This window comes from Mustelus asterias, chromosome 11 (genome assembly GCF_964213995.1).
Source record: "Mustelus asterias chromosome 11, sMusAst1.hap1.1, whole genome shotgun sequence".
In the NCBI taxonomy this organism is placed as follows: Eukaryota; Metazoa; Chordata; class Chondrichthyes; order Carcharhiniformes; family Triakidae; genus Mustelus; species Mustelus asterias.
The window spans coordinates 89,904,896-89,926,927 of record NC_135811.1 but is presented as its reverse complement, the minus strand read 5'-3'; the positions used below and the strand labels follow the sequence as shown (position 1 = coordinate 89,926,927).

The window sequence follows — 22,032 nt, the reverse complement described above, 5'->3', positions numbered from 1 at the left end:
TATACTTCTTGAACTCCACTTACTGTAAAGGGTAAATTTGAAACTTCCTTTCAAAAAAAAAGTTGCTAAACTTTATCTGCAACATTTTTTTTAGCTCTTTGCTAAAATTAGAATGAATTGGCAAATTGGTACTGTGGAACAAAGCTATGTGTGCGCTTATACCCAGAGCTACTCAGGGCTTAATGTTCCCCTGCTTAGTGAGTGATGCAGAGCTACCAATGTAACTCAAAGACTATTGATCCCCGCATTGACTAAGCAGATACTAGTCTTAAGTAGATATAACTGTTACCTGATAATTTTGCCTTGCACATATTACCCATTGAACTTCTGTTTTTGGTATTTCAGTTGTCTCTTAAGTTCCCTACACTACCCAAGCTAATGGCCTCCATCACCTACAGTGCCCACTCTCTGCTTGGATATGGCCAATGTCAGCAAACAAATCTGGTTCACTAATAAAAGCAAATTACTGCGGATGCTGCAATCTGAAACCAAAAGAAAAAATGTTGGAAAATCTCAGCAGGTCTGGCAGCATCTGTGAGGAGAGAAAAGAGTTGACATTTTGGGTCCAGCTTTGTCAAAGGGACTTGAAAAGTCAGCTCTTTTCTCTCTTTACAGATGCTGCCAGACCTGCTGAGATTTTCCAGCGTTTTCGCTTCTGGTTCACTAATGTCCTTTTATGGAAGGTAATCTGCCATCCTTACCTGGTCTGCCCTACACGTGACTCCATGTCCCACAGCAATGTGGATCACTTTTAAATGCTCTCTGAAATAGCTCAACCAGACACTCAGCTCAAGAGCAATTAGTGATGGGCAACAAATGCTGGCCTCTGCAGAGACACCCACATTCCATGAAAGATTTTTAAAATATCTATTTTCATTGTTCATGCAAATTGAAGGAGAACAATGAGAAGAATCTGGGTCCAAAAAAAATAACATTTATCCAACAAAATAAACAAACTGTAACAGGGGATATAGGTTGAAGGTTTTAAGCAAGAGATGGAGGTGCAAGGGAAAGGTGGTGTGGTGCGAGGAAGAACATTTTACGCAGCGATTGATAATGTCCTGGAAGTCGCTGCCTATGGGAATGGCGGAAGCAGAAACAATCGATATCCCATAAGAACATGTATGTGAGGACAATGAATTTACAGAACTCCAGGGACAGAGTTTAAAATTTTTTTATTTGTGTCACAAGTAGGCTTACATTAACACTGCAATGAAGTCATTGTGAAAATTCTCCAGTCGCCACACTCCAGCGTCTGTTTGGCTCCGCTGAGGGAGAATTTAGCACAGCCAATCCACCTAACCAGCACGTCTTTCGGACTGTGGGAGGAAACAGGAGCACCCGGATGAAACCCACGCAGACATGGGGAGAACATGCAGACTGCTCACAGACAGTGACCCAAGGCTGGAATTGAACCTGGGTACTGGCATTGTGAGGCAGCAGTGCTAACCATTGTGCCATCGTGCTGCCCGAGTGTGGGGAATGGAATTGACCGCAATACTACTCTACAGAGCTGCATGGACTCTATGGGCCGAATGGCCTCCTTCTTGCCATAATATCTCCATGGCCGCATGAATCTAACACAGCTTGGGGAAAATGGGGTGGGGGGGGGGCGGGAAATGCAATTTTGTTTCATTCCAGGTAAATTCTGTCCCCTTCAGAAAGCAAAACAAAACTGGCCCATCTTTTACTCCAGTGGTTCGTGAATATTTGTCTTAATTCCATCAGATCAGCAAGGTTAAAAAAAGACATGAACAATCCTTGGAAAAGATGGTTATGTTAACTTCTCTGAAAGTGGTGATTACAATATTTCATGACCATTTTATTTTAAGTTTATCCCTTTAAGACGCCATATTCTACATTAAGCCAATGGGATATCTATTTGACGGGAAAACTCAATGGAAAGTGACTTCTGAATGAAACAATAACCATTTGCGGTTAAAGTTATTTCTCCTGGGAGTCAAGGGGCCCTTCATTGTCATTCCAACTCTTGTTGGCGGTTTTCTTCCGGTTTCTTTCGGCCATGACGACAGCAGCAATGACGGTGACCAGCACCGTGCCTGTTATCACCAGCACGGTGGCCGTCTCGGCAATGCACAGCTGCGAGTCCACAGCCACCAGTAGGTAACCGGTGAGCTGTCCAGGGGCCGAACAGCTGATGTTGTCATAGTCATCCACGTGCAGGTGTCGAACACTCAAGATCTTCCCGAACACCCTCTGCAGGTCGCAGTCGCACAACCAGTGGTTCCCGGCGAGCAGGAGGTGCGTGCCTTGCGTCTGGATGTTGAGGAATGTTTTGAACTTGATGTGATTCAAATGGTTGCCGTTTAGGCACAGCAGGCTCAGACTGCGCAAGGAGGCAAAGGCTTCTCCCTCGATGGTTGTAATGTTATTATTTTCCAAGTGTAGGGCCTCCAGGCTCTGAAGCATGAAGAAAAATCCAATCTCGATGACATGCAACTGATTGTTTTTGAGGAACAGATGGCGGAGTTTGTACAAACCTTTAAAGACCCCCGTTTCCATGGAGACAATTTTGTTGCCGCTCAAGTCTAATTTTTCCAGGTTCTCGAGATACTTCATGCTGCTGTAGTGCAGGTACTCGATGCGGTTATTCGACAGCCTCAGATCCACCAAGTGCTGCAGGTTGTCAGAGAAGTCCCCCGGCAGGTGCCTGATGTGGTTTTGGTCCAGGTCCAGTTGCTCCAAGAAGGGCAGTGGATCGAAAGCTCCCGAGTGGATGCGCTGGACTCGGTTGTGGGCCAGCAGGGCGATCCTCATGGACCACAGCCCTCCGAAAGATCCGGAGGGGAGTTCACTCAGGTTGTTGTGCCTGAAATCCAGCATCCAGGTGCCGTGCGGGACATCCCCAGGGATGAGGGTTAAAGAGCGACCTTTGCAGTCCACGAAATGGGAGGAGTCATAACAGGAGCAACGGCGGGGACACATTTTGAACCCATCTGCCTTCAGCATGCTGACCAAGAGCCCAAGGCAACTAATGACAACAGGGCGCATCCTGTCTTTAATTTTCAATGGACCAATCACTGTGGACAACAAGATTTTAGGAGACCAGGAAATAAATGTCAAACCAATGTGGCTAATGGTCTAGAAAGTCCCTGTCAGATATGCATTCACAAGAGCTCGCTCTTCCATTGAAGTTACCTTAACCAAGTCTTACAAGATGATTGAACCAGAGATAGGTCAGTGTTCAGCTTGTGTGACTTTCATCATTTTTGCCGGTGGTTGTCCAATTCACCCGTTACAAAATATTAGCTTTTAGTCTTTATATTCAAATTGCCCGTCTTTTAACTTGTGGCAAGTTCATTCTCTGTCGCTATCATTCCATCCCTTGCCATTTCATCCTTTTGATCGCTTCATCATCAAGTCCACTCTCTGCTTTGTCCCCGAGGGTCACTGTAACAGTAAAACAATACATTTCTTAAAAGGGGATGATGCACTTCAATCCAGAGGCCCAGACACAGGTTCAAACATCCATTCAATTAATTAATAATTCTGAAACTGAAAACTGGTCTGAGTAATGCATGTCCTATTTTTTTTTAAAGAAGTCTGGTTCACTAATGTCCTCCTTGGTTGGCTCATGTGACTCCAGACCCACAGCAATGACTCTTAACTGCCCTGGATATTACCCTCTGAATCAGGTCAAGGGTAATTAAGGATGAGCAACAAGTGTGAGCTAGACTTACCACCTCTCCTTCATCTCAGCACAATTAGAACCAGGAAGTAATAAAAGTAAAAATATGTACAATAGAGAAACAAGAGATAATCATAGAATCCCTATAGTACAGAAGGAGGCCATTCGGCCCATCGAGTCTGCACCAACTCTTAACCAGTCTCACCCTGTAACCCCATGTATTTACCTTGCTAATCTCCCTAACCTTGGGACACTAAGGACAAATTTAGCATGATCAATCAACCTAATCTGCATCTCTTTGGACTGTGGGAGGAGACTGGAGCACCCAGAGTAAACCCACACAGACACGGGAGAATGTGCAAACTCCACCCCGACAGTAAATTCCACACAGACAGTGACCCAAGTCGGGAATCGAACCCAGGTCCCTGGCACTGTGAGGCAGCAGTGCTAACTACTGTGCGGCAGCAGTGCTAACTACTGTGCCATCATACCGCCATAAGCGCTATATGAATCATTATTCCCTACTGCTATGGTGTATAGTTTTGAGCATCTTTATTTGGGAATGATCACATTTTAAGAGCCGGGAGGAGATTCACCGGATTATACCAGGATGGGGAGCAACTTAGGAAACTGAAATCCTTTCCAACAGAACAAAGAGACTGAGAGATCCAATTGGAATGTTTTGATAAAAGTAAATCAGCAAAAGCTATTTTCAACATTAGTGAGTCAGCAACTACAACATAGAAATTTCAGATTGTTAAAAGAACAAAGGAAATGATTTCTTTCTTACACAGAGTATTAGACATTTAATATTCCAATAGAAATAGTAGGTTCTGCAGAAGTATTAAATAATCATTTGAAAAAGGAAATTTAAAATGGCTGGGGAAAGGATAGGTGAAGTGGATAACCCTTTTCAGAACATCAGGTGAATAGGGTCCAGTGACTTTCTTCACTGTACAATTATCTGATTCTAGTCATAGAATTATAGAATCCTACAGTGCAGAAGGAGGCCATTTGGCCCATCGAGTCTGCACCGACCACAATCCCACCCAGGCCCTATCCCCATAACCCCATGCATTTACCCTAGTTAGTCACCCTGACACTAAGGGGCAATTTAGCATGACCAATCAACCTAACCCGCACATCTTTGGACTATGGGAGGAAACTGGAACACCCAGAGGAAATCCACGCATACACGGGGAGAATGTGCAAACTCCACACAGACAGTGACCCAAGCCGGGAATCGAACCGGGTCCCTGGCGCTGTGAGGCCGCAGTGCTAACCAGTGTGCCACCGTCCTGCCCTGATTTCTCTCTTGCCTGCACCTTTGACCAGTAAAAGGTAATAGAAACATATCATTCAAAATGAAGCCATTGTTAATGTCAACTTTGACATTTTTGAATTTAAGAACTTAACAAGAAAATTCATGTACTCCATACCAGTACAGCGCTGCTGATTGCTTGTAGATAAACACTCAGATTGCATTACAAGACAATTTCCAGAAGCAAAACGATACTGATAAGGCAAAACCCTCTGCAATGTGAACTTCTGACTTGCCAACACACTATTTCCTGCAACAACATTAATAGCTTTAAAAAAAATTGGGCTAAAACGTTAATCTTTTCTGAGGCATTTCTCTAACTAGCTTCAGTTCTTCAAACTCTAGATCTATTCTGTAAATGACAGTTCAATTTGCATTTATAATTCTTTTGAAAGAAGTTCAAGGCACCTATAGAATTGGGTTTTTTTCCAGTGCCAGTGACTGTTGTCTGGGCAAACACTCAACTGTAAAAGCTACTGGACATTTTGATGTATACTGACATTTTTCCTTTGCCCTTAACGAGTTGTCCGCATTGTCAGCAGCCTCCCATCTGAAAATATATTATCCCTCATGTAACATGTTCCAGCTCAATTCTGACTAATAAGAAATGATTGCTTATGCTTTATTTTTTCTCTAAACAAGGAATCCAATAAAAAATAATTATTGGAAAAATACAGCAGATTAATTATATACATCCCCATCCCCTTTGAGATTATCTCTGCTTCTTACTTTTCAGGGTCTGTGTCTGATCTACAAACTTATCTATTCACTCCACAGATGACTGCCGACCCATTGTTTTGTATTTATTTCAGATTCACGGCATCTGCAATATTTTGCTTTTAACTGGTCAGTGTTACAGCTGGTTAGATGGATTACACGTCGGTAACTCGAGTTGGCTATCTCAAACCAGACTGCTACAGTATCTGTATCATCACTTACCCACTCCGTAGGTTGGAATGCTGCTCCTGATCTGCAGGTTCTGCATTACTGCTGATGGCTTTATGAAGCCGGGACAGTCACATGCGAAATTCCTTCCAATGAACTTCTGCTTTCTGCTAATGTGCCCTGCGGTTGTGACCACGTAAGATGTTATGTCTGGAGACTTCTACCTACCGACATCTCAGGTTGTATTAAGATTGCTCTTATCAACCGAGATTAATTATTTAAAGGCCAGGTAGCTTACAGCTACCGTAACACAACATTAACAAGTTGCAGTCATATTAAAAATCTCTAAGAGGTATTGTCATTTACCAATGCACAATGATAGGAAAGAATTGAAAATAGACAAGAAATTCTCGTCCAGTTGTTTTGTCACTCAACCCAAATGAATCGTAGCATCCCTACAGTGTTGAAGGAGGCCATTTGGCCCATCACGCCTGCACCAACAAGAATCCCACCCAAGCCCAATCCCCATAACCCCACATATTTACTCTGCTAAGTTACCCTGACACTAAGGGACAATTTAAATGGCCAATCCATTTAACCTGCACATCTCTGGACTGTGGGATGAATGATGTGGAGATGCCGGCGTTGGACTGGGGTGAACACAGTAAGAAGTCTCACAACACCAGGTTAAAGTCCAACAGGTTTATTTGGTAGCAAAATCCACTAGCTTTCGGAGCGCTGCTCCTTTGTCAGGTAAGTGGGAGTTCTGTTCACAAATATATGCCCTGTTTGTGAACAGAACTCCCACTTACCTGAAGGAGCAGCGCTCTGAAAGCTAGTGGATTTTGCTACCAAATAACCCTGTTGGACTTTAACCTGGTGTTGGTGAGACTTCTTACTGTGGGATGAAACCAGAGCACCCGGAGAAAACCCACGCAGACACCGGGAGAATGTGCAAACTCCATACAGTCACTCGAGGCTGGAATTAAACCTGGGTCCCTGGTGCTGTGAGGCAGCAGTGCCAACCACTGTGCCACCCCAATGGTCACAGAAGCTGTCAGAAAACAGGTACAGGGAAACATTCACACATGAAACTTACCTAAGCTGATGTTAATTTTACCTCATGACTTTCTCAGTGGTTGGTATCGGGAATATCATCTTTCCCTGTCCCCGGATGGAATTTAAAATACAGTTGAATGGAATGTTAATTTAGGCTTCTTGAAAAGCTCTCCTGGCTCAGCAATACGTTTGTCTAGTTTTGGTACTAGTTTTGTCACTACCCTTAAAACAGCGGAGGGCAGGATTAAATTCTCTCAGTGTTTTAGCAAAAAAAAAGGTACAAGCAATTATACAAAAATAAACACTTTCTACTTGTTCTTATTTAAAAAACAAGAATAAAAGAGGAATATTTTAGATTGGATTCTCATTCTTTGGCAAGTCAAATATAGCATACATGAGATACATGGGTGAAGATGTCTCCATCTTACCTCATGTTCTATTTTATCCCCATTCTCACTTTCAGTGCCAGATTAGGAAAAGTTTTTTCTACCAATTTGTGCAAACTGGAATTGACATCAAATCTGTGCCAGGCCATTTTCCTCTAATCTTTGTAACTGACAACGAAGCGTAACTTTCATCTATTATATCATAGAATCCTTTCAGTGCAGAAGGAGACCGTTTAGCCCATCAAGTCTGCACCGAAAACAATCCCACTCAGGTCCTATCTCCACAACCCCGTGTATTTACCCTGCTAATCCCCCTGACACTAGGGGGCAATTTTAGCATGGCCAATCAACCGAACCCACACATCTTTGGACTGTGGGAGGAAACCGGAGCACCCGGAGGAAACCCACGCAGACACGGGGAGAATGTGCAAACTCCACACCCAAGACGGGAATCAAACCCGGGTCCCTGGTGCTGTGAGGCAGCAGTGCTAACCACTGTGCTGACCTATCTGTGGTTGATTGAATCCAGTTTCAGATTTGAAAGGATGTTTGATGATGTGATATTTCGCAGTACCGCAATAAAATAATTTAAAAACATTTCAGCAAGGAAATAACTTCCCACTTTTATTGCACCTAAGCATAATTCAAAGAACTTCAGTCAATTAAGCATGTTGGAATGTAGTCACTGTTGTAATGCGGTCTTTTAAAAATTCTTTCATGGGATGTGGGCATCACTGGCAAGGCCAGCATTTATTGTCCATCCCTAATTGCACTTGAACTGAGTGACTTGTTGTTCGGCTATTTCTGCACAGGTAAAAATCAACCATATTGTTGTGGGTCTGGAGTCACATGTAGGTCAGACCGGGTAAGGCTGACAGATTTCCTCCCCTAAAGGACATTAGTGAACCAGATGGGTTTTTACAACAATAACATGCTCACAGATTTTATTGATTTCAAATTCCATATTTGAACACACACACACACACAGAGCATTAACCTGGGCCTTGGGTTCAGTAGGCCAGTGACATTACCACTGCATCATCATCTCCCTCCAAATGCTGCAGAGTGAGATCACTCACCAGATGATCTGTTCTGGAGGTGTTGGTTGAGTGATTGGCCAGGACACCAAAGGAATTCCTCTGTTGCTGTATGAATAATTTCATGAGATCTTTTACATCCAGCCTAGGTGAGGGGCAGGGAGGGGGGGGGGGGGGGGGGGGTGGTGGGTCAGGTATCAATCTAATGTTCAGTCTGAAAGACAGTACCTTCAACAGTGCAGCACTCCCTCAAAACTGCATTGAAGAGTAAGTCCAGATCATTTTAGTTCTCTGAATGGGGATTGAACTCACCAAGTACCAGCTCAGAGAATGCCGCCACCAAAGCAAAGCTGGCACCAGGAGTTTATTTGCATAATGGAATATTCTTAAAATTAACATGGAAGATGAATAAATGAATTTGGGTCCTCTGAATGGCTTTCCGTGGTCCTTTAAGAATACGAGAACAGGGATGTACACCAAGGCTGTACAAGGCTCTGGTTAGACCCTATTTGGAATATTGTGAGCAGTTTTGGGCTCCAGACCTAAGGAAGGATGTGCTGGCCTTGGGGGGGGGGGGGGGGGCGGGTCCAGAGGAGGTTCACAAGAATGATCCCAAGAATGAAGGGTTTGTCAGCGGTTGAAGAGTCTGGGGCTACATTCGATGGAGTTTAGAAGGATGAGGAGAGATCTAAATGAAAGTTAGCGAATACTAAGAGGCCTAGATAAAGTGGACGTGAAGAGGATGTTTCCACTAGTGGGAGAGACTAGAACTTGAGGGCACAACCTCAGAGTGAAGGGACGCTCCTTTAAAACTGAGATGAGGAGGAATTTCTTCAGCCAGAGAGAGAGTGGTGAATCTGTGGAAGTCATTGCCACAGAGGGCTGTGGAGGCCAGGTTACTGAGTGTCCTTAAGACAGAGATAGATAGGTTCTTGATCAATAGGGGGATCAAGGGTTACGGGGAGAAGGCAAGAGAATGGGGATGAGAATCATATCAGCCATGATTGAATGGCGGAGCAGACTCGATGGGTCAAATGGCCTAATTCTGCTCCTACATCTTATGGATAAGGCCATTCAACAACGGTATGTAGGAGCAGAACTTGTGGGCCCACTTGTATCTCAGAAGTGTAAATCAGGGGCATAGATTCACAATTTGTAAAATTATGGTGGCCTCCTGCCTGAAGCATTAAAGAAATGAGGGAGAAAACAGAATTGAACCCAGGGGACAGTAAGCTTGCCCTTAATGTGCAAACTCCACAGTCTCCCTGCGTCTTATGTGGGTTTCCTCCAGGTGCTCCGGTTTTCTCCCACAGTCCAAAGATGTGCAGGTTAGGTGGATTGGCCATGCTAAATTGCCCCTTAGTGTAAGGGGGACTAGCTAGGGTAAATGCATGGGATTATGGAGATAGGGCCTGGGTAGACTTGATGGGCTAAATGGCCTCCTTCTGCACCGTAGGATTCTATGATTCTATGTAAGATAGTGGCCCTGGCAAGTGTCAAAAAGTAGGAAATTGATGAGGCAGATACAAACATACCTGTCTGTGGTTGATGAAATGCTGCTGTACTATGGTGTGAAGTGTGTGATTTCCCAGAGTCTGATCAGTGAGAAGAGAAGACCAGATGCTTTTTGGATGGAGGGTCCAAAGATCACAGTGCATCATGTGAGATTAGCTACTGACTTGAGAACAGGTAACCTGCTAACTTGTGCTACCTGGTACTCCAAAAGTTTTTACATTTTTTACATTTATTCATTCATGGGACAAGGGTGTCATTGGTTGGCCAGCATTTATTGCTCATCCCTAGTTGCCCTTGAAATGGTGGTTTACTAGGCCATTTCAGAGGGCAGTTGAGAGACAACCACATTGGCTTTAGAGTCACATGTAGGTAGCCAGACCGGGTAAGGACTGTAGATTTCCTTCCCTAAAAGGATATAAGTGAACCAGATAGGTTTTTCCCAACAATTGACAATGGTTTCATGGTCATCAGTAGCTTCTTAATTCCAGATATTTTTTATTGAATCCAAATTCCACCATCTGGCATGGCGGGATTTGAACCCAAGTCTGCAGAACATTAGCTGAGTGTCTGGATTAACAGTCTAGCGGTAATGCCACTAGGCCATCACCTCCTCTGTAATATAGAACATCTTAATTAGGGTTTAAAAAAAACACTGAAAACTATGACCTAACCTGCAAATTATTGGGACATATGCAGAAATATCACTGAAGAAACAAAATATATACAATAGATTTGTTTTTGTCACTGTCAAACTTTCAAATGTCACGCCAATATTTTCTCAGAAAAACAGGTTCAATTGCAAATCAATTGAAAAGCAAACTCCTTTGCACATTACAACCACTTCATATTCAGGGGGACGACAAGTACACTAGCTGGGAGCTTGTCCCATGTGGTGGCACAGTGGCTAGCACTGCCGTGTCACAGCACCAGGGACCCAGGTTCGATTCCCGGCCTCATGTCACTGTGTGGAGTTTGCACATTCTCCGTGGGTTTCCTCCGGGTGCTCCGGTTTCCTCCCACAGTCCAAAGATGTGCGAGTTAGGTGGATTGGCTATGCTAAATTCTGCCTTAGTACCAGGGGGACTAGCCAGGGTAAATACATGGGGTAATGGGGATAGGGCCTGGGTGGGATTGTGGTCCGTACAGACTCGATGGGCCGAATGGCCTCTTTCTGCACTGTAGGAATTCTATGATTCTATTGTCAGCACTCGCAATGACACAAGATCACAAAATTGACAGCAAATGGGTTAGAAACAAAAGGTGGGATTCCAGCTATCAAACAAAGACATTATATAATCAAGTTGGAATCCAGGGTGAAGAATTTGGATCAAGAAAAGCCAAATAAAATTGCAAGGGAATGAAAAACAAAATAGCGGTAAGGAAGATCCAGTATAAAAATTTACATTTGGCAAAATTTCTTAACCTTGGCTCTTACTCAATGACAAAAACCAATTACAAAACTCCTTTCTTACTGATCTATTTTTATATTCAGCACAGCACGAAACCAGATATCAATCGAACCTGGGCACAGCAGGAAATTTGAATCCATTTCATCTAACGCATGATCACAAGGTTTCCCCAGACAGCTATAAACAGATTGCTTTCCTACTTCCATCAAATCGAAACATAATCTCGATACATCCCCGCTAATACCAACTAATACATTTGTCCTCCAGGTCTCAATATTGGACAATTAAAAAAAAGAGTTGTGCAATGCATTGTGAGTCGAGACTAATCTCCATTTGACACTTGAAACTGGATTCTAAATTCAAACCATACCAATTAAAAAAGCACAGCAGCAGTAAAGTAAAAATCATTCCAATTATACTTAATGAACCGTTCCAATATAAACAAGAATTGAAATTATTGTTGGCAATGCCATCATAAGAACATTTCACACTTCATAAAATTCTGTTCTGTTCAGGGGTGTTAACTCATTTAGAATATAAACAATTAATGGGTTTTTTTTAAACCATATCTTAAATACTCATATGATCAAATGCTAACAGTAATTTCAACCCTATATTGGTTATGAAATTTTCCTCAACTATCGTAAGTTCTACTTTGTAATTTACTGTATTTTGCATTATTTCATTGTATATACCAGGGTGCAATCAAAACTGATTAAATGGCTAATGTTTCAACTGTGCCAAATTCTAGCATCTATTTTCTATCATGTCACAATAGTTGCAGCACTGTGGCACAGTGGTTAGCACTGCTGCCTCAGTGCCAGGGACCCGAGTCCAATTCTGGGCTTGGGTGAGTGTGTGTGGAGTTTGCACATTCTCCCCGTGTCTGTATGGGTTTCCTCCAGGTGCTCCAGTTTCCCCTCTCAGTCTAAAGATGTGCAGGTTGGGTAGATTGGCCGTGCTAAATTGTCCCAAGACGTGTAGATTAGCTGGATTAGCCATGGGAAATGTGTGGGGTTACGGGAATAGGGTGGGAGGGAGGGCCTGAGTAACATACTCTCACAGAGTTGGTGCAGACTCAATGGGCCGAATGGCCTCTTCTGTACTGTAGGGATTCTATGATTCTCTGAATAGATGTCCAGGTCTTAAGATGGCTTTAAAACCCAACTGGCTTTGTCATTTATGTATCCCAGAAATTGCTGGAATGACAGTATATAATGAGCGATATGGACTATTTTCTTCAACCTTTGAATCATTCTACACTTAGGCATAGATTTTTACAACACAGAAAGGTCCTTTGGCCCATCATGTCTGTGCAATGCAGTAAATTGTTGGAAATGTTAATTAATAATGGTATAGCAATGTCAACAGGGGCGGCACGGTAGCACAGTGGTTAGCACTGCTGCTTCACAGCTCCAGGGTCCCGGGTTCGATTCCCGGCTCGGGTCACTGTCTGTGTGGAGTTTGCACATTCTCCTCGTGTCTGCGTGGGTTTCCTCCGGGTGCTCCGGTTTCCTCCCACAGTCCAAAGATGTGCGGGTTAGGTTGATTGGCCAGGTTGAAAAAATTGCCCCTTAGAGTCCTGAGATGCGTAGGTTAGCGGGATTAGCGGGTAAATATGTGGGGGTAGGGTCTGGGTGGGATTGTGGTCGGTGCAGACTCGATGGGCCGAATGGCCTCCTTCTGCACTGTAGGGTTTCTATGATTCTATGAACATCACACCCAGGATCTCATGAACTTTATGCCCAATGGTCCATCTCCTCAGACAATCAAATTTAAGGATAAAGAAACAGAACAGATGACCGAGAAGGAAACAGTGAACAAAAGTCAAATTAGTTGCGGGAAAGGAATAGAGTGGATTAGAAGAGTGTAGAAAAGAGGCAGAAAATAAATAAAAGAACAAAATCAAGCAAGAAGAGAACATTGCAATGCTGTTGTGTTTGGGAACTGAACTGGTCCTGGAGAAGTTAATAATAAAATCCCTATAGAGCAGGAGGTGGCCTTTCGGTCCATCGAGCCTGCATCGACAACAATCCCACCCAGACCCTATCCCTCTAACACCACGTATTTACCCTAATCCCCCTGATACTAAGGGGCAATTTAGCATAGCCAATCCACTTAACCCACACATCTTTGGAGTGTGGGAGGAAACCGGAGCACCCAGAGGAAACCCACACAGACACGGGGGGAACATGCGAACTCCACACAGACAGCCACCTGAGACCAAAATTGAACCCAGGGTCCCTGGCGCTGTGAGGCAGCAGTGCCAACCACTGTGCCACCATGCCGTCCTTAATGAGGGGAAGAATATGTACAATCAAATGGACGAAGGTTATCACTCATATACCATTTCCCAAAATTGTGCATTGCTGAATGTCAATAGTTTTACATCCAGCGTGTATTGTTGTCTGACACCAACCTTTTGAACCTGTTTGCTTGGCTCTTCTAAAGAGCTTTTGAATAATTTTCACCCATCAAGGGTGCCTCCATTTTGAGTCACCTTCCTGACCCAACATGGTTCAGTGACACCCACCTCTCCTAGTGAGGAGCCTGCCTTAATCCGACAAATTGAGGGGCAACAAATTAGGAGGCCGTGTCTGGAAAATTGGCTTCCCTTGTCTGTGCCCCAGCAAGCGAGGGATCAGGACCCCCATTTGGTCCTGACTTCAGGTCCTGAAGCCTGTGGGAAAATCCCTTACTATATTACACGTATATCTGCAGAGAGGAACAAAGGCTTTTAATGCTCTTGAGACCAACAATACATTGAGAGAATTTCAATTATGAGGAAACTTGAACAAGGGAGAGTTATGTTACTTCATGTTGTCTAAGCATCTATCGGTATCTATTTCATTCATTCAGGACACACGATCCATCAAAAAGTATGCAACATTCATTTAAAGGATCCATTATTCATTGACGGAGATGCAGCTGAATAATAACACCGTTGTTTATTACAAACATTTATCTCAGAATGGGCTAATTATTCCGAAACACAAGAAACAAATTAGTCCAACAGATGTTATGTAAAGTTAAGATATTAAGCCCCGAAATACTTAAGTAAATCACTGAGTTAACAGCATACTTCAGCATTCTGAAAGCAGAAGGCGACCCTTAATAAAATCCAGTGAGCAAATTTTAAATCTACACCTGACATTTTATTGCCCTCTACAGCTTAAGAATAAATTGAGTTGAGCAAATGGCATGAGGGGCATGTAACCCATCAAAGGAGGAGCTGCATACATTTCACAACACGGATGATATAACGTTCTCGAATGTTTTCAATGTTAATTGTGGAAATTGTTGAGAATTGACTTTTAGACAGTGGACAGATATGTAATATTGAGTCAATTATACAATTATAACAAAAGTTATAACATTTTCAAAATAAAACTATAACTAGGTCATAATTTGCTTTATTCAGAGCATGTTATAATTACAAAATGTTAAGTTTAAGTTTATTTATTAACACAGGGGATGGTGAGTGTCTGAAACAGAGATAGTAGAAGAGATAGTAGAAGAGGTGGGTACAATTTTGTCTTTTAAGAAGCATTTAGACAGTTACATGGCTAAGATGGGTATAGAGGGATATGGGCCAAACACGGGCAACTGGGACTAGCCAAGTCGTTAAAAAAAATGGGCGGACTGGACAAGTTGGGCCGAAGGGCCTGTTTCCATGCTATAAACCTCTGTGATGCTGTGTCATAGGTGGGCTTACATTAACATTGCAATGAAGTTATTGTAAAAATCCCCTAGTCGCCACACTCTGACGCCTATTTGGGTACACAGAGGGAGAATTTAACATGGCCAATGCACCTAACCAGCATGTCTTTCAGACTGTGGGAGGAAACCGGAGCACCTGGAGGGAACCCACACAGACACAAGGAGAAGACTCTGCACAGAGAGTGACCCAAGCCGGGATTCGAACCCATGTCGCTGGCGCTGTGAGGTTGCAGTGCTGTGCCATGTACCCTGACTTACAAACCTTGCATTCAAAAATTATTTTTTTCTTTATTCTTTCATGGGATGTGGCTATCGCTGGTTGGACCAGCATTTGACTCCCATCCCTGATTGCCCTTTGAACAGAGTGGCTTGCTAGGCCATTTCAGAGGGTAGTTAAGAATCACATTGCTATGGGTCTGGAGTCACGTATATAAACCGAAATTGTATAAGAGCAGCCAGTGCCATTACTAATAGGCATTTCTAGAGAAGGTAAGTAGATAGAATTAATCCATGAAAATATTTATTGCTTTTCTCCTGCTAAGAATTGTTATATATTCTGCAAAGCCTCCCATCCATTGACTCTGTCTACACTTCCCACAGCCTCGGAAAAGCAGCCAGCATAATCAAGGACCCCACACACCCCGGACATACTCTCTTCCACCTTCTTCGGTTGGGAAAAAGATACAAAAATCTGAGGGCACGTACCAACCGACTCAAGAACAGCTTCTTCCCTGTTGCCATCAGACTTTTGAATGGACTTACCTCGCAATAAGTCGATCTTTCTCTACACCCTGGTTATGACTCTAACACTTAATTCTGCACTCTCTCCTTTCCTTCCCTGTGAAGGGTATGTCTTGTCAGTGTAGTGTGCAAGAAACAATATTTTTCACTGTACACTGATACATGTGACAATAATAAATCCAATTAATTACAATCTTGAAGATAATTTTGCGTACTTTGATTGCAAGGAAGGATTTCTGTGAGTAAGAAGTGGATTTTCCAGGTGGCTACTCAGGCCAAAAACAGCAACCCTTTCCAGACCCCTGTGCCTGTTTTGAGCAGTGATGCAGATGGACAGGGTGGATGCTATTAATGAAAAGCACTAAATTTTGCGAAATCCACCACCAGCAGCAGGTGTGTGTGTCTGAGGCAATATGAACCATGACAGTTCAGCAGACCAATACAGGCACACACTGCTGTTTCTAAAAGCACAGTCCCTTCCCCCTCAGTTGAGAATGGCTGGGCCTGCATGCCCATGAGGATATTATTCATACTTCACTGTCAATAGCCACTGTGGGAGTTCAGAATAAAAAGCTTCGTCAAGCAGGGAAGTGTAATGATACAAACAGCTCAATTATTTTTGTTAGTGAAACATGATTGTGGACCTCAGATAATTAAAAGCGTGACCCAAATGACGAACTAAGCAATATAATTTATTTTATAGTTTACTATTCTGTACATCTTATTAAATTATCCAAAAGTCTTTCTACATCAGGAAGCCCATGGGTGGGATTTTCTGGCCACACTCGCCCCAAAGCTGGAAAATCCTGTCCGAGGTGTCTAAGGTTATCTGACCATGCTCCAAACTCCATTTCATAGGGTCAGCCATGTGATTCACATGCAATATTCCCACATTCGAAAAATGTTATTCTAGAACATACAGGGAGCAGGAGTAGGCCATTCAGTCTATCGTTCCTACTTCACCATTCAATAAGATAATGGCTGATCTGACAGTAACCTCAAATCTGCATCCTGCCTACACCCAATAACCTTTTACCCCCTTGCTTATCAAGGATCTATCCATCTCTGCCTTAAAAATATTTGAAGACTCTGCTTCCACTGCCTTTTCAATCAGGGAGTTCCAAAGACGCACGACTCTCGGCGAAAAAAATTCACCTCATCACTTGTTTTAAATGTTTTAAAAACCCCTTATTTTTAAACAGTGACCCCCGAGGTTCTAGATTCTCTCAAGAGGAAATATGAGTCAACTGAGCCCACAGCAAAAGACATCCCAAACCTAGATACAAAGACAGTCAATGTTGGAATCTGTAGGACAATTTAGGAAAACACAACACAGGTGTAAGAAATAGGGACCTTGAAGAAATTGTATTTTTTTGGAATTCTTTCAAACTCTGATGGAATTAGCTAGCATAGCATTAACTCTCTCTCTCTCTGGGAAAAACAACAATTCTGAGGAGTCAGGGATCACAACAAAGTAAAGATAAATGTCACAAAGATTGCGCTCCCCACATTGAGGTTACTCAACTCTGCAAAGATTCCCAAATAGATAGCAGGAAGCCTTCAGGTGCCCTGCATGAGCAAAATAAAAAAATAACCTCTAGGCAAAGTGATGGAGGGGGTGGGGAGGAGGTTTGGGGTGGGAGGGGCCAGATACCTTGAGTACCTGCCCTGCATTCAGTTGGTCAGAAGAGTTTAAAAAGGTGATTCATAGAGTAAATTACCAGCCCCTAAAAAAAGTAAATTAACGAGTTCTTGGAGACAGGGAGCAGCCCTTTTCAAGTAGCCGTGATCTCCTGGGAGCTGTCAGTAAGTGTAATGGAGATCGAGTGTATTTCAGGTAACCTTTCCTTTATGAACGTCTTTAGAAAGGCCAAAACCAGGCTAGTAGAATTAAAAATCAAGGAAGGGGTGCGGGTGAGTTTGATTGGCCATGCTCAATTGTCCCTTAGTGTCAGGGGGATTAGCAGGATAAATGTGTGGGGTTATGGGGATAGGACCTGGGTGGGATTGTTGTCGGTGCAGGCTCGATGGGCCAAATGGCCTCTTTCTGCACTGCAGGGATTCTATGACTTCTATGAAGGGCCCATGGGATTTAAAAAAGATAAAGGGAATAAGCCAGATCAAAACAAAGAAGTCTCTCTCATCAAGCAATCCCAACATCTGAGGAAAGCAGAGTCAGGTCCCCACAAGACAAGTAATTCTGCCACAAAGTCAGTGACTTCACTCCAAGTGATTTTTGTAATATTTACAATCAGATCTGCAAATCAGGATTTGGGCTAACATCACAAAATGAGACAACACTAACTCAGAACAACTGCTCTCCATGCGGCATATCTATCGCAGCGACAAGAGAACCCAATCCGCCTGACATGCCATCAAGGAACACAGGGAAGCTGTTCAATTCAGAACGTTTTCACAAAGCCATATTGTTGTCTGATCGAGACACTACCCAGTGCACGACATACCAGATACGTTTCAGTAAAAGGGAGGACATGCAATTCCCTCAAAATAGTCATAGCATCCACGAGGCTTCGAGGAAACATCCACGACAGGATAATAAATAGCCAACACTATTGGCATGAATTCAGATCACATTGTCCTGTCAACATTATAAACTGAGATGAAGCTTGAACATTTTTCCCCCGTCAGAGAAGCATGAGGCTGGACTACCGCCCTAAGCGCATTGCCAGCTATTTGTTTTCCTGTGTAATACATGGAATGATTTATTGAGGGCCCGTGTGTACACAGAGCTCAGTTACATGGTAGAGGTCAATTGACACTAGTAAATGAGTAATAAAGGGCTACTTAAGAAAGTTATGTGGCTGCTACTGTCGGACTGAATTTGTCTTCCTGGTGGATTAGGGCTAAGTCGACTATTTATGAAGAAATTAGATCAGAATTTAAACTTTAACATGTTTTGAAATTGCTCGATGAGAATACTCGAAAACATTCGCCAGGTTTCATTTCTCTGGTTATCTTCCAAGAACAATAAATGTTGCCTCCTATCCAGGAATACTATTTACAGCTTTATTGCCCCACCATTTTATTTTGATTCACCCTTCCTTTCTTGACGGCAAAAAATCATGATGGGATTTAGATCTGTGGGATGGACCATGCTTCTGTTGTCTTCTGAGTTGCCAATTTCATGTATTACTCAGTTCTGAAAACTTTCACCAGAAGACGCAATGTACTCGAGACTGACTGTCCTCCTCACTGTCTATATAACACGCTTCTCGCATGGGGTGCTGGGTAGCAATCGAGGCTAGGAAATATGGCCAATTTTAGCCAGGCTAAGAGCAAGCTTAACGGATGAGAAATTAGATCTTGGGCCTTCTGCTTTAGAGTCACACTTTCTGGGCTCCTTTAACTATTCAACTGGTTGAAGTGAGGAACTGGGCTTTGTAGATCACAAAGGTGCCAGGTTTGATCTCCAACCTGTGCCAAATGAACTGAGTGCCTGTAAGAATGCTATAATTGCTCTTGAACGACCACCAGAGTGTGGCGATTGGGGGATTTTCACAGTAACTTCATTGCAGTGTTAATGTAAGCCTTACTTGTGACTAATAAATAAACTTCATTTTTTAAAAGTTTATTTATTTGTCACAATGAAATTACTGTGAAATTCCACTAGTCGCCACACTCTGGCGCCTGTTCGAGTCAATGCACTTAACCAGCACATCTTTCAGAATGTGGGAGGAAACCGGAGCATCCGGAGGAAACTCATGCAGACACGGGGAGAGCATGCAAACTCCACACAGGCAGTGACCCAAGCTGGGAATCGAACCGGGGTCCCTGGTGCTGTGAGGCAGCAGTGCTAACCACCGTGCCACCAGCAGGAGTAAAAAAAAATACCGGCAAGGAAACAGATTACCAATGGCCTGTTGGAAATGTGTATGGCACATGGAAACTAGATCAGATTCAACTGTGGTACAATTCATGGTCAACATCCCTCCTTTTGCTTGTTATCTGGACTCACGGACAATCAGAAGTGACAAAGGGTAATAGTGGATGGGTGCTTTTGCGACTGGAAAGCTATTGCCAGTGTGGTTCTGCAAGGCTCAGTACTAGACCCCCTGCTTTTTGTGCTATTTATTAATGATCTGGATCAAAATGTAGGGGGCATGTTCAAGAAATTTTCAGACAACCCAAAAATTGATCATGTGGTCAATAGGGAGGCGGGAAATTAGCCTGCAGGAAGGTATCAATGGACTGGCAGGTGGCCAGAAAAGTGGAAATGGAATTCAACCTGGAGAAGTTGGGAAGGTCAAACAAGGCAAAGGAACACACAATAAATGGGAGAATACTGAGAAGTGGGGAAGAAGTGAGGGACCTTGGGGTGAATGCCCACAGATTCCTGAAGGTAAAAGGACAGGTTGATAAGGTGGTTAAGACAAATGGAATCCTCTCCTTTATTGGCCAGGGAGGTTAAGCTGGAACTGGATAAAACATTAATTCGGCCACAATTCCTATATTGCGTGCAGTTCATTTTTTGTTCATTCGTGGGACATGGCATCACTGGCTGACCAGCATTTATTGCCCGTCACTGGTTGCTCTTGAGAGGGCACTTGAGAGTTAACATTGCTGCGGCTTTGGAGTCACATGTGGGCCTGACCAGGTAAAGACAGCAGATTTCCTTCCCTAAAAGGGCATTAGTGAACCAGATGTGTTTTCCGACAATCAACAATGGTTTTACAGTCATTAGTAGATTCTTAATTCCAGATATTTTTTTTGAATTTAAATTCCACCATCTGCTGTGGTGGGATTCGAACCCAGGTCTCCATGACATTAGCTGAGTTTCTGGATTAATAGCCCAGCGATAATGGCATTAGGCCATCGTCTCCACTTGCAGAGGACATCTATGAGGAAGTTGCCAGGACTGGAAAATTGCAGCTACGAGGAAAGAATGGGTCGACTGTTTGGACAAATTTGTTTCCCTTGGAACAGAGAAGGCGGAGGGGAGATTGGATTGAGGTGTACAAAATTGTGGGGGGCCTGGATAGAATGGACAAGAGGAGCCTATTTACCTTAGCAGAGAGTTCAGTGACTAGGGGGGCACAGATTTAAAGTGATTGGCAGAAGGATTAGAGGAGACAAGGAGAAACCTTTTCACCCAGAGGGTGGAAAGGGTGTGGACCTCACTGCCTGAAAGGGTGGTTGAGACAGAAACCCCAACTCATTTAAAATGAGTCTGAATATGCACCAAAAGTCCAATAACCTCCAGAGCTACGGGCCAAGCATTGGAAAATGGCAATTGGCTGGGTGGCTCCTGTTTCTGGGACAGGCACCACGGGCAGGGTTTACTTTTGAGCTGTAAATCTTTCTACATTTTCTAAATATCTGAAAAGGAGGAATGTGGGGAAGTGGCAGTACATGAATTGCGCCTTAGTAGAGCCAGCAAGGACAGGGTTGACTGAATAGCTTTCTTGTGTTCTAACAAAGTAACATACTATCCAGAAAAAAGAAAAAGCAACACCTCTCCAAGAGAATATTGGAAGAGAAATTGTAAAATTCAGTGTTCCTCCCCTGGTGTCATGTTCTAAGAGGTTGTAGGCATCTATGGACCTCCATTGGATTGGTCCATGATCATGCTTGACAGATTGCTGTCGTCGTTTGCTTTTGTCTTCTATAATATCGCTGACCAAGAAAATTCTCCTTCTCTCACCATCTGCCATCTGGTGTATAGGAAGGATTTACAGGCAGAACAATAATTTGTTTGGCCATATTATGAACTGTGGCCTTCAAGTCCTGAAGTGAGACTTGAACTGGAGCTTTGGCCAAAGAACTCAATCACATCCACCCACTTCACCTGAAGAACGGCCACTTGACTGCAACCATCAGTCTCATGCTGTATTAGGCACTCAGAGCTGCCATTGACAGCAAAGTAAATGGAAAATAAAGATTACATTGTTTACACTCAGCCACCTTTTCCAAAATTTTGTTTCCATAAGTGAGATAATAACCAATTATTTTGTTGAGAACTTGTATTTCAGCATATGCTCTTCCAATGATGGCAGGTAAATGCAATGAATAATATAGAAAGACCAAATTTGAATCACATCATGTTGCAAGTCTGGAGATTACAGCTTGCATGACAATAAGGAGATAACAGGCCCTGATAATGCAAGGGGAGGACGAATGGAATGGGACTCGGTTCCTGTTTCAGATTCCTAACCAAAGATCCACCACTGGAGAGATTCATTGGTGATGTTCCTACCATGGAACAATCTGCCAAACTCTGTGCAAACTCGTACAAAAAGAATAGCCACTTTTCGAGTAACTCTCCGGCACTTGGCTAATCAGATATCTGGAA

General features: G+C 43.2%; 1 protein-coding gene across 7 annotated transcripts in view; it reads right to left on the bottom strand.

Annotated features, from left to right (window-relative positions):
• Positions 1-638: 638 nt before the first annotated feature.
• The window catches only part of LOC144500651 (uncharacterized), a 36,526-nt gene continuing 15,132 nt past the window's right edge, over positions 639-22,032 (bottom strand). For 5 of the 7 annotated variants that reach the window (XM_078223935.1, XM_078223932.1, XM_078223937.1 and 2 more), the window contains one exon: positions 639-3,411. In XM_078223935.1, coding sequence (XP_078080061.1) covers positions 1,945-3,012 — 1,068 coding nt within the window. In that variant the 5' untranslated portion in view covers positions 3,013-3,411 and the 3' untranslated portion in view covers positions 639-1,944. Of the gene's footprint in view, positions 3,412-5,909; positions 6,039-18,187; positions 18,702-22,032 lie in introns of those variants that run through there. The other 2 variants (XM_078223938.1, XM_078223936.1) reach the window with 2 other exon arrangements.